The 13,917-nt window shown below is 36.3% G+C and overlaps 1 protein-coding gene across 2 annotated transcripts in view; it reads right to left on the reverse strand.

Moving 5' to 3' along the window:
* The window catches only part of MCM9 (minichromosome maintenance 9 homologous recombination repair factor), a 167,521-nt gene that overhangs the window by 20,816 nt on the left and 132,788 nt on the right, over positions 1 to 13,917 (reverse strand). For both annotated transcript variants that reach the window (XR_008916652.1, XM_001379722.4), the window contains exon 9: positions 550 to 752. Coding sequence is in view for 1 of the 2 variants with exons in the window: in XM_001379722.4 (XP_001379759.3) it covers positions 550 to 752 (203 nt within the window). In the remaining variant the exon portion in view is untranslated. The remainder of the gene's footprint in view (positions 1 to 549; positions 753 to 13,917) is intronic.

The following is a 13,917-nucleotide window of genomic DNA, read 5'->3' on the forward strand; positions in this document are numbered from 1 at the left end:
TTCCTTCCTTCTATTAGGTCACCTTTCACTCTCTCACACCATATCTGGGTAGCCAGGCTGCTGGTCTTCCAGATCTTTTAATTCTGTTTCTTCAGCCCTCAATTATGAATTTGAGAGTCTAAGGTCTTAAATAAAACCCATGATTTCTGATAGTCTTCCCTGGTTGGGGCATTCCTTAGAATTCTTCATCCTACTCTGTAGGTTGAGGGATTTCTGAATCTAAGTCTCTGGGGCAGAGTAGATATGAGGGAAAGGAGATACAATGCAGCTCCTTAGTCACTGCCTTATAGACATACTTCCAAGGTGGATGGACTCTGTATACATTTCCTTGTTCTTAGACACCAGAGTCAACCACTTCCTAATCTCATGATAAATTATGGTCCCCTTTTAGGCTACTCATCCCTGGGGGCATCTCCCCCAAATTATTTGTTTTTACCATCATTACATAAAAATGAGTAAGTATAAAATAGCATCAATATCTTCTTACTCCCCCATCCCCATAATTAGGCAGGATCATTTTAGCATAGCTCATATTTTATCTTCACTTACTTTTATTTTCTAAGATAAAAGAAGAAATTATATGATCCCAGTCTTCATTTTTGGTGTCAAGTAAAACCAAGATCAAGTCAAATCTGCTCAAGAGTGGACTTCCTAGGGCTACATTCACTGAGACTGACTCGCAGGGGTCATATTGACCTTTGGGGTTGGTGGCTGCCAGGATGGTGGTTCGTGTGTTCAGTTTGCATACAAGGCTAAGGAGAGAGAAGTTACAGCTCATTTTCTGACATCTACATTTTTCATATGACATGTAACAAAAACAATTTGCTGATAAAAGTCATTAGTGTTGTGCACTTACACCAAGATGATATAGAGGTAAATAACCCAAAATATAATATCATGTGAAAGAAAAAATAGAATGACTCAGGAACATAGCAGAAATATTAAACATATACATATATTTACATTTACATACATGCATACATGTAGATATAGATAGTTACTATTCTTTGGAAGAAAGAAGAGTGGAAAAAATAAGAACATTTGTTTTCATAATTTTTAATGGTAGACAGTTTTTCAAAATAATATTGCAAAAATCTGAGGAGAGGAAACATAATGTGAAAATACTTCTTTAAAATTTGTATATTCTCCATTTATTTTCTGTTTGGTGTCTGTTTTTAGTCCTAGTGGAATATTCCCAGACAAACAGTTATAACTCAAAACTTTCAATGATTACATCAGCAAATTTGTTCTAAATTTATTTTATTTCTGATCTATTTCCAGTTGGCTCTAGATTAGCAATTACCTCATGTCCTGAGCTTTATCATACCTTAGAGCCAACAATTTTTACTTGTGACAGAATTCACAGGGAAGTAACCCTAGCTTCTTGAGGGTAAGGACTGTTTTGGTTTTGTCTTTATAATTCCAAAATTTATCACAGTGCCTTTTATGTAATAAAAGTGTATTGAATTAGATTGGCACCTAAAAGATAAGTGGATCTTTTTCACTGAGCAAAAACCACCTAATCCCATTTAAAAACCAGCAACAGTGAAAAACAGTGTATTGGCAGTCAGCAATTTTAAGTGTTGTTCCAAAACCTATTTATTTGTAGTGAAATACTTGTAACTCAGAACCAATTTGTATCATAGAAGCTAAAATTTATATATAGCAAGATTCCCAGGCTGATCTCAAAAAATCATTTAGTCCATAATGAAATGAACATTTTTTTGTATAGTATGGACTACATGCCATGAAGGAGAGGAAGAGAAAGGAGATGCAGATTCAACTCTCAAGGAGTTTTTGGTTTAGTTGGGGATATAAGTATGCAAAGAAATATGATACAAAGAACATGAGCATTACAAATAAAGATCTATGGGAGCATCAGAGGATGGATATATCTCAAATGTAGCTGAGGGTGATTAGAAATAAATATTCCTTCTTCATAATCTTGTGCTGGTAAGTGAATATTTTATTTATTTCTAATAGGATTTCCTCAATGTGATTAAGTAGGATTAAAACATGTTCCTGGGACTATTTAGTGATTGTCCACTCCATTTCCAGCCACTTTGCCAGAGACATCAGCTTTAAAACAAAATGAATGCTTTTTGACAATATAAGAGAACTGAACAGTAAGAGTGAATTTTTCTCCCATTCTTCTATATCATGTATGTGTGAAACAAAATATTATTATTGATTTCTCAAATGACCTGTAAGGCTTAGCGCTCCTTAGCCTTTTTTCTTTTCATTCTATACTATATCATTTAATGATCTCCTTGTCTCCAAAAGATTAAATTATAATTTCCCTACAGATGATTCCCATATATCCAGGCCAAGTTTCTCTCCTGAGCTGTAGTCATGCGTTATTAACTACCTATTGTATACTTTGAACTGGATATACTGTAAAGGCATTTTGAACTCAATGTTTGAAATAGAACTCATTGACTTTTCTTTGAAAGTCCTCCTTTCTTCCCAATTTTTTGTATTACTATCAATGGCAATGTCTCCTAACTTTCACATCATCAACCTCAATTTCTCACTCTAACCTAACATTATCATAGCGTTTGGCTAATTCTGTTGTTTATAACTTCACAATATCTCACATAAACATTTTTTTCTTTACACTCATACAAGCTCAGATCTTCACCACCTCTTGCCTAGACTCTTGAAATTATCTTTTAAAAGTTCTTTGTAAACTGAAAAATTCCTTCCTTTCCAGTCTTACACTTTACCTTCCTCCTCCCCATCCTCCATTATTTATTCAAATTTTTTATTCAAATTTGCCTGATGCAGTTCCTCAAATCTGACATTTTTCTGGGCACCACTACTGCTCCTCATGTCTGGTATTCTCTGTCCCTTCACCTTCACCTCTTCATTTCTCTGGTTTCCCTCAACACTCAATTCAAGTGACACCTTCTTCAGGAAGCTTTTCCTGGTTTTCCCTCTGCTTTCAATTGTTGGGTCTTCCCTTCTCAGATTACCTTCCATTTACTAAATCTTGAGAAAAAATGTTAATGCCCACATTTTCCAAGTTAAAAATACCTTAATTGCAAAATTTACACATATACCCGTACAATGTCCCAATCCCAAAGAAACAATTTCAGCTATTCCCTACCAATTTCATTATTCCAAGCCAATCCATCTATTCCCTATTTCTGTGATGGCGAATCTATAACATGTGTCAGTACGTGGCCATTTTCAATGGCACACAGCTGCATACAGGCTCAGTATGCCTGGGGCTAGGGAGCCGCCCAGGGGGGAGGGCTGCTCCATGAGCTGGCCGCAGGGGCATGGTGGGGTGGGGCCAGGCCAGCAGAAGATTGGGCAGGGCTCCAGCCCACAGCCTGGAACTGATTACCAGACACTTTTAGCACCCTGAAAAATATAGCAATGGCTTTACTCACAATTTTTCTCTCTATGGACTTTTGTGAGACCTTATTCTCAGTGTTAAATAATATCAAAACCAACAAAAGAAATAGATTGACAGATGAAGTTAGTAGCACTTGTTTGTGCTTGAAGTGTACAGAATATCAACCTTCAATTAAAGATTTAGCCAATGAAATTCAGCAACAAAAAAGTCACTAATAGGCAGGTTAGTTAAAGAATTCTCCTTCCCCTTCACTTATCTTAGTTCATGGCACCACACACAAGTTAAATAATATCAAGACCAACAAAAGAAACTGACAAAGATAAACAAAGAAGTCACTAAGCCGATAAGTTAAATAATTAGTTTTTTATTTATTAAATACAGTTATATATTCTAATTATACATTTTTGTTATTTAAACTATAAATATCATGAAATTATGTTTTTTTTTTTCTCGAAGTGACACACCACCAGAGTTATGCTTGTTTTTTTGGTGAATTTTGACACACCACTGACCTACCTATTACCTATCCACCTTTGGGGAGTAATTAAATTGGATTGGCCCAATGGTGCCACCAGGTGGTAGGTGAAAGCTGCCATTTTACCCAAGGAATGCTGGTCATAGGAATCCTGTGAGGCTTCCTTAGATAGGACCATGCATATATTTCATGTTCCACACCTTTCTCCATTTTTCAACTCTTAACTCAATCAGTTGCCTGAGCTGGTATTTCTTTTCTACAAATAATTCTTTATTCTCCCCAATTCTTCCTTTCCATTTCTGTTCTAGCTCCTATTCACCTATCTTAGGAAAAATTTTATGCTTTTTTTGGGCTTTCTTTTCTACATTTTCTTTATGAGATTTAAAAAATACACTAATCATGGGAGGCAACATGAAACAGTGGGACAGCAAATTGGAGTGCAAATCAAGAGAGGTAGTATCATTGACTGCATGCAAGGCATTTGGAGAACATATTTAGAACTGTTTCTTATAAACATAAATAGTTTCAGATAAACAAAACAGTGTGGGTGTGGTGGAAAGAGTGTTGGATTGGGAATCTGAAGTCTGGGATCGGAATTTCTAGCTCTCTCATTTACTAGCTTAGTCCAACCTTGGGCATAGCATTTAACATTTCAAAGCCTCAGGTTTTATTCCATCTATAAAAAGGAGATAAAAATGTTAGTTCTACCTCTCTCACAGTGTTGTGAAGAAAGCATTTTCTAAACTGTAAAGCACTATCCAAACACAGATTAGACTAGAATGATTTCTTATTCAAGTTTACTATTTTTAGTTATCAACATTACAATAGCATTGTGTATCATTTTTCATCACAACATTTCAGTATTTTAGCAACATTATGGGCTAAATATACATTATCTTGGGAATCTAGTCATCTTATTTGTATAAGAATCAATCAATTGATGTATATGCATATATATGCATAACAAGCATGTGTTAGATGGATGAATAAAAGAATTAAAATAGATGTAGGTTTCAGTTTAATTCAATAAAAAAAAGACAGTCCTTGCCCTCAAGGAGTTTATAATTTAATGGGGGGAGGGAGGAGGCAGACTCAGTGGATTGAGAGCCAGACCTAGAGACAGGAAGTCCTGGGTTCAAATTTGAACTCAGACACTTCTAACTATATGACCCTGGGCAAGTCACTTAACACCCATTGCCTAGTCCTTACTGCTCTTCCACCTTGGACCAATATATAGTATTGATTCTAAGAGAGAAGGCAAGGGTTTAAAAAACAAACAAACAAATAAAATACCACAACTGATGGGGGAAGACAACACATAAAAAGGAAGCTAGAAACACCTGAGCTGGAGGGTAGTGAGGGCATCTTGTTCTGTAGAATTGAAACCAGGCAGAGCTCTAGATGGAGAGTGGAACAAGATGGAAAGCCAATTTCTGCCTTCAATAAAGGAAGCTATGGGAAGTGTTCAGTGCTCTACCCGCCAGCTCTCAAATCAGAAATCCTCATTAAGAAGAAATGTGTGAATACCATATTCTATGATATATTAAGTATTAAGTGGGAATCGAGATCAGAAAATATAAAGCACCAAGATACCAGAGTCTCTCAGATTTATAGCCTTGTTTATTAACTGTATATTGGCATGCTGCTAGCAGACTAAGTGCCATTCTAGCTATGGCTGAAAAAAAATTAAAATAATAAAATCAATTATATATGTGTATATTTGTCTAGCTCCCATCAGAGGCTAAAATTTCTAAAGTGGCCTCATCCTTAAGGAGACAGAGGAGATCTAAGCAGGAATATTCAGGCAGCAGAAAGCTGATTCTGTAGGTATTTGCCCCATCACTGGTTGATTTTCCCTAATTACCAATTTGCTCAAAATTTTGGTGCTGCTAGCCTTTGCAAACAAGACAAGTATGGTTTTACAACTACATCCAAAAGAAATACCCATGTAGTATAACCCTCATGGCATCTCCTTGAGCCAAAAAAAAAAAATGAACTACACCTCTTTTCCTGAATTCAGGGAATTGTACCTGTTCTCTCTCTGGTGCCCAACTTGGAAAGTCCATAATCTTTCAATCCAATTAGAAATCAGATTATCTAGTTTTTTCTTTATTAATTGGCCTTGATTGTTTTTAATGTGTAAAAATCCATATTACACCCCCCCCCCCCATTTGGGGTCCAGTCCTAAAACTGAGGAAGGGGCATGTTACCAGTTTGTTAGGCATGCATTATTTAATAAATTGATATGCTCAGAAAAAAATGCATCAATGAGGCCAAAAAAATCCCCAACCCTCCAAAAAAGGAAAAGAACCCAGAAAGTTTAAGGTGACCATTACTGCATTTGCTTGTTTATGTGGAAAATATCCCACAAACCCCTTCCCCGCAACTCTCCCTCACTCTGTTACAGAATGATCCTGACTAGTTTAGGAAACAGTACTTTTATAATTGCTAATGCCCTTTTTCTTTTATTTTTTTACAATTTAAACATTGTTTTATTTGGTCATTTTCTAACAATATTCCTTGGAAACAAAGATCATTTTCTTTTCCTCCCCCCCTCCCCTAGCCAACGCACGATTCCACTGGGTATCACATGCGTCCTTGACTCAAACCCATTTCTGTGTTGTTGGTATTTGCATTAGAGTGTTCATTTAGAGCCTCTCCTCATTCATGTCCCCTCAATTCCTGTAGTCAAACAGTTGCTTTTCTTTGGTGTTTTTACTCCCTCAATTTGTCCTTTGCTTGTGGATAGTGTTTTTTTTTCTCCTAGATCCCTGCAGGATGTTCAGGGACATTGCATTGACACTAACGGAGAAGTCCATTACGTTCGATTGTACCACAGTGTATCAGTCTCTGTGTACAATGTTTTCCTGGTTCTGCTCCTTTCGCTCTGCATCACTTCCTGGAGGTTGTTCCAGTCTCCATGGAATTCCTCCACTTTATTATTTCTTTGAGCACAATAGTATTCCATCACCAACATATACCACAATTTGTTCAGCCATTCCCCAATTGAAGGGCATCCCCTCATTTTCCAATTTTTTGGCCACCACAAAGAGTGCAGCTATGAATATTCTTGTACATGTCTTTTTCCTTATTATCTCTTTGGGGTAAAGCCCAGCAGTGCTACGGCTGGATCAAAGGGCAGACAGTCTTTTATCACCCTTTGGGCATAGTGCTAATGCCCTTTCTTAGATAGCTTATTGTCAATTAGTACCCTCCATTCCCAGAGATCAGGACTGCCAGGTGATGTTCCTTAGAGTAGTATTGCACACTACTTGCTCCATTTTGTTTGGGCTGGTCAGTTGCTTTTCTTGCCTTTTGCTGATGGTATCCCTCCTTATAGAGGGTTCTTCCCTCCTTCAAAGCCTCTTCTTGGTGAGGCAGACTTGTTCTTTCTGGTTGCTTCTGATAGAAGTGTCTTACCAATATAGGAGTTTGGTTGTCCTGCAGTCACTTCATAGTCACTCCTTCTATATCTCTTATATTGTTGTTTTGTTGTCCAGTCATTTCAGTAATATCTGACTCTTTGTGACCCTATCTGGGGTTTTTCTGGCAAAGATTCTGGAAGAGTTTGCCATTTCCCTCTGCAGTTCATTTTCCAGATGAGGAATCAAGACAAACAGGGTTAAGTAACTTGCCTAGGGTCACAGAGTTAATCTAGGGCTTTATTATTTTTTTTCTTTTTCTTTTCAATCTTAAAAATACTATTTATCAAATGGGATGGTTCTGGGGAAAAAAACTATGTCAAACTATGTCAAACACAAAAGTCATCAAAAATTTATTTTAAAAAAGACAATTTGGGACAAGGGATCAGATAACACACACTAGAAGAATGAGTAATCATCTCAACTATAGTGGTGCATTCTTGAAGTATCTGGAGAAATAGGTAAGGGTCACAAGAGTCTCCATGGTCTTCATTAAGGAGACTGGTTGTATCTATAATATCATATGAAATTGTCTGAGAGCAGTCTAGATTCCAATAATGTTGGAGGATGATATTCTTGGTCCAGGTGTTTTTCCTCATTCCTCAGCCTCCTAGCTATATCTGCTCTTTTCCTGTATAGTATACCTGATAATACCATTGCTAAATATAGACTTGTATCCATAGAGAATTACAATTATGTAAAGAAGAAATTAAATGAGTAGGTGCAATGTGTTTAAATGTTGCCATTTTGCTATAGACTTTTGATAATGAAGATATTGTATATACATTTAGTTTTAAAATATAGGTTAAGCTTATTAAGATCATAGGTTCAAGCTGGAATAGATGTGACAGCTCTTACTGCTCATTTTAGAGATGAGAAAACTGCAGCCCAAGGCATTTAGTGAGCTGTCCGAGGTAACACAGGTAGTGGCACCATGATGAAGTAATTGATCAGGATTGTCCCTATCCTGTGCTTATTTTTTATATTCTACTTATATTCTAACATGGAGTTTATGAAGTCAGAGTGAGCTAATGCTGTTCTACACTGAGTGCCAATATAATATTTCAAACTATTAGAGAATGTGGAGAACATAGTTCCCAACTAAGTTGTTTTTCCTTTGGCTCTTGAATGATGCTTATTTATACTATTACACAGATACGCAAGTCTGAGGTAATACTTAAGATATTTAAAATACTCAAATGGACCCCAGATCTATTAGGTCTGGGAGTTCCCTCCAACAATTCAGATGTGCAATCTCATCACTCTTGGTGTTTCCATCCAAGGCTACCCAGCCTGGGTGACTATTGTTCAAGTTGTCTCAAAAGTCTGCCACTGGGGACACATCCCACATGCTGGAAGCCCTCCGACTCTTCCCCCACGTTGAGAAGGCACTAGGGAAGCACTCTGGATGCTCACCTCTCATCCATCACTCTCAACACAAGACTAGCTCATCTTCCCCTCCTTGATAAAGTTCTTTAATGGCATCCTTTACTCCTTTTATTCTTTGGATTTTCTCATTTGTTTTTAGTGGTAGCATTCTCATACTAACCATGTACATCTCTGCTGCTCTATGCATGAAACTCATCTTTAATTCTTTATAGATAATGATGCTCTTGCTGTTATATAATAACACTAATAAAATGCTAGTACAGACCTTTGCTTTCATAGGAAGCTTAGAATAAAAAAAAAAAAGTGCTATGAGACCTCCCAAAGGCAATCTAACCCATTTTCTGTATCCTATTTGACTCTGGGCCCAGTTCACTGTCCATCTGTACTATTTGGCCCAGAGGTTCGACTGTTAGATAAACCCTAAAGGTGTTCGTCCAAATTCATGGCAACAAAAACATTAAAAAATTACCCTCAATTAAATGAACAATTCACATAACAAGGAAAGCTTAGTACATTTCAAAACAAAGAAGTGGGAGAGGGATAGAAAACAAACATTTATTAAGTACTTACTTTGTGGCAGGCACTGTAATAAGCACTTAAAATACCTCATTTGATAGATAATATGCTAGTTTTCTTATTTATAGAGGATATGGATTCTCTACATAGTGTGACACATAGGAAAATTCCTAAAAGATAGCACAGAAGTCTGAGAGTTAGCCAATCATAATAAGGAAGTAGTTCCCATGAAAATTCACAATGTAGGCCATAATTCCAATAAAAATTTTGGCAAGGATCAATTACAATATATCCCTGTTGTTGTTCACTTGTTTCAATTGTGTTCAACCCTTCATGACCCCATTTTGGGGGTTTTCTTGGCAAAGATACTAGAGTAGTTTGGTATTTTCTTCTCCAGATCATTTTACCCATGAGGAAACTGAGGCAAACAAGGTTAAGTGAATCGCCTAGGGTCACATAGCTAGTAAGTGTCTGAGGCCAGATTCAAACTGAGGAAGAGGAGTCTTCCTGATTCTTGATCCAGTACTCTTATCTACTATACTACCACTCAGCTGCCCTCCCCCAATATATCTCAGTGAGAAAGTAAAATGAAAAAACAGATGAATTAAAAGAGTTCCCAAAAATGATGATTCATGGATCAAAATTTAAAAAAGACAAAATAGAAATGGAGTTAGGGAGATGAATAAAGAAATCAGCATGACAAGATAACGATGGCTCAGGAAAAGAATCCTGCTTCACATTGTAGAATCTTTTGAATTTCCTACCTCCAACAAGGCAAAAATCTGCTTAATTGTAATGAGACTTAAGAGATTAGGTTTTACTAAAGGTTGTAACATTAGTGGGTAAGGTTCAGGGTATTCTGATTTTGTAGAGCTTAAGATATACATTGATCTGTTCCTCTTCACATTTATCCTTTATCTAGTTATTAGGCCTACTGCTAATTAACATCTTGTCCTATAAGCCTTGTACCTATAGGGACTTGAACTTCAGAGTTCAGCATTCAGCAATGCAAACTCTACATTACATCAGGCAATGAGACCAATGAAGTTAAAATGTAAGAAGAGCACATTTAAATTCTGAAAAATGAGACACTGTCAAGTGGAATGGGCAAAAGTAAATAAGGTGGGTTCTTTTACATGGGAGCCAATACCAAAAATGCCCATTAAAAGAAACAGGAAAATGAGAGACTTAAAGTTGAGATGACTAAATGAGAAACTGAAAGGAGCCATGCTCTTTATTTTCCTCATGATAAGTATCAGAAAAATAAAAAAGAATGAAAAAGGCTAAAAAAATACTCACAAGGTACTAAAAATACATACCAGAATAAAAAGAGAAAAGAGGATATGAGCATCTGTACAAGAAAAATACTAGAGAAATGTACAAAGAACAATGAAGATAGAAAAAGAAGTTATATATCTAGAGAGATGTCTTTGGTTAAATGATCCATTTGAAAGAATTCAAGAAAGTATAATTGGTAAAAAAAAAAACAAAAACCTCATAAGATTTAATAGAATAGCTATTAGAAATGGAAATATTTTGGGAAATGGGGCAGCTAGGTGGCTCAGTGTTTGAAGGCCAGGTCTAGAAACAGGAAGTCCTGGGTTTAATTTGGCCTCAAACACTTTCTAATTGTGTAACTCTAAGCAAGTCATTTCACCTCCATTGCCTAACACTAGCCCTTACCACATAGCCTTGGAACCGATCTATCTATCTATCTATCTATCTATCTATCTATCTATCTATCTATCTATCTATCTGTCTGTCTATCTATCTATCCATACAGATATAGATATAGATATCTATATAGAGAGAGTATTGATTTTAAGATGGAAGGTAAGGGTTGTTTAAAAAAAAAGAAAGAAAAAATATTGGGGGAGTAACTAGTTAGAATACTAAAAATAAGTTGGAAGGAAATTATGAAAAAACATGAATAGTGTAGAGTTTGGAAAAGAGAGAGAGACCTTTGGAATCCTATGCTTTGACTGACAGGCACTGCAGTGACAGTTTGGACAGCAAAGGATTGTGGGGGAGAACCGTTGGCTGAGGAGCATTCTGGAGAGCCCTGGATCTTCTGATGCAGGACTGAGAGCTGTGAAGTTCAGTTCTGGGTGGCTAGGGATTCCCCGAAGCCATAAGAGGACCCAGATTTCCTGTCTTTAGATCCTAAAGCTGTATTCTCCAAGAAATCCATCTGACTGTTTCTTCCACCTGCCAGCAAGATCTCTTCCTGAGGAGGAGCTGGAAAAAGACTCATACAAAACCCTGAGCCCAGCCCTCTTTTTTCTTTTGGTCTCTCCTAGCTTTCCTGAATTGTGTTAAGATTAGTGTTAAGATATAATAGCTTAGAAAACTATAAGGGAGCAGTCAGCTGGGAGACGGGCTGAGACATTTTATGGACTCGGGCACCAGCCTCTTGACCTAGCTGCCATGGGCTTAGTATTATAGGGCAACCTCTTTACATTTTCCTTTAACCTTGTTTCTCCCTCTTCCTTTTAAATAAATCCTTAGATGAAGTCAGATTTGGGTTTAGCCTATCTTTTCAGCAGGAGGGGTGTTGGGAAATTTGAGAATGGACTCAAAGCTTGAGTCCTGTTTCTTCCTGTGACAAGTCCAGACTAGGACTGTCACACATTCTCCATTGAGGAAGATGCACTACAAATCTTCCTCAGAAGTAGCTGACAGGGAGAAGACATCTCTTCCCCTCAGTTTGTGCTCTTTTTGGGTGCCCTAGGGATTTAGTTTGTTAAATATCCTTTGAGAAAAAAGGAGAGAAACTCTCCCTGATAAAGCCACCTTTCTCTCCCTCTGGAGATTATCTCAAACCCCTGCTTCAAATCACCTTAGAGAGGGAGAGATCCTGCCATCTCTCCTCCATCAGTGAGGCTTACCTCAACTCCCATATTCCCTCACTACTTGATTCACTCAACTGTCTCCACTAGTATCACATCTAACCAGTGGGACAAACCATCCAACCTCTTCCATTACAAAAACAAAGAAAAGACCTCCTTTTTTACAAGAGAAAAAAAAAACAGAGAAGCAACCAAAAACTGACTTTATACAATAGAAATAATAATTGTTGATAATATAGATGAAGTGAAAAAACAAGGCCAGAAATAACTCAACTACTGTGAGAACTGGAAAACATGCAAATATAACTGGTGCAGCTAAAAATGTCAAGTGCAGTAACCTCAGCACTCTTGACATCCTGGAAAATTTGGAGAAAAGAAAAAAAAATCTTGCAGATTCAGAAAATTGCTCCAGAAAATTTGCCAGAATTATTAAAAATGTCATAATATATAAGTAGAATAAATCATAGGTTGCTAACATAAAAAATTTTCATAGTTAAAATACTGACACTACAATTGCAAAGACAAAATCCTACAGGCTGAAAGAAAGCAACATCTCATAGCAGACTGATATGATATATACAGAATTCAGATGAAGTCATGAAATCAGAATTATCTTTCCAGACAAACTTAATATGCCTCATGAGGGCAAGACATGAACATAGATCAGGCCCTTGGACTTTGAAATGTCTTCACAGCGATAAACATACTCTTTTAAAATTAATTTACAAAAATTAAAAAAATTTGTTTCTATATCACTTCTATTTCTAAATATCTACTTCACCCCTCTCTACCCAGATATACTATCCCTTGTTTGAAAGAAAAGAAAGAATAAAAAGCAGTTCAGCATAATTAGTCAACACATTGACCCAGCCTGATGGTTTATTCAATATGACATATTGGTAGTTCTCATTCTTTTACAGAAAAGTGAGGTTCACATCTCCTCACCTCTTCCTTAGGGCAAAGCTTTCTCATAATGACATAGAATTCATTTTCTTTTTTGCTGTTGTTTTTCTTGCTATTTATATTGTTGCAGTAGTAGTATGTATTGTTTTCCTGGTTTTCTGCATCAGATCACATAACTTCCTATGCTTCTCTGAATCCTTCATATTTGTTCACAAGACATGATAATAATCCATTGCATTTAAATAACATAGTTTGTTTACCCATTTCTCATTTGATGGGACATGTACTTTGTTTCTGGGGTTTTGCTAGGGTAAAAAGATCCATGAGATATGCACATTTTAAATAAGCTATTTAAAAAATAAACAAACCTTCAGGAAAAATGAAATATTTGAAACAATTCATACATTTCAAACAAATATAAAACAGTTGCTAATTAAAAAATGAGTACTTTCTGAGTAGCATATTGACTAAACCACTAAATTTTTCAGAAAGTAATTTTTAAAAAATAGAATAAAAGAAGTGAGGTCAGAGGTAATCCCAAATTAAAGTTCTTTCTTTGTTAACTTTGAAGCCCAGATTTAAAGTCAGCTAGAACAAATGGTTATAGTGCTAGGGACTAGTCAGGAAGACTCATCTTCCTGAGATCAAGTCTGGTTCAACATTTACTAGTTGTGTGATCCTGTGCAAGTCACTTAATCCTATTTGCCTCAGTTTCCTCATATGTAAAAATGAACTGGAAAAGGAAACAGCAAATCACTTTAATATCTTTGCCAAGAACATTTCCAAAAATGGGGTCAGGAAAATTTAGATATGATTGAAATGACTAAACAATAACAACAACTAGACAGTTAATAGTAAAAGGAAGACATTCAGTTTTTAGTGGTCAAATTAAATTTTGAGTAATAAATAATAATAATGAGTATAAATTGTGTTATCTTCTGGTAAAGTGAATAATCATTTTATAAAGAATAGTAGAAGAAAAGTCAAATTTAGTAAATA

The sequence above is a fragment of the Monodelphis domestica genome, chromosome 2, assembly GCF_027887165.1.
Source record: "Monodelphis domestica isolate mMonDom1 chromosome 2, mMonDom1.pri, whole genome shotgun sequence".
NCBI classification, from domain to species: domain Eukaryota; kingdom Metazoa; phylum Chordata; class Mammalia; order Didelphimorphia; family Didelphidae; genus Monodelphis; species Monodelphis domestica.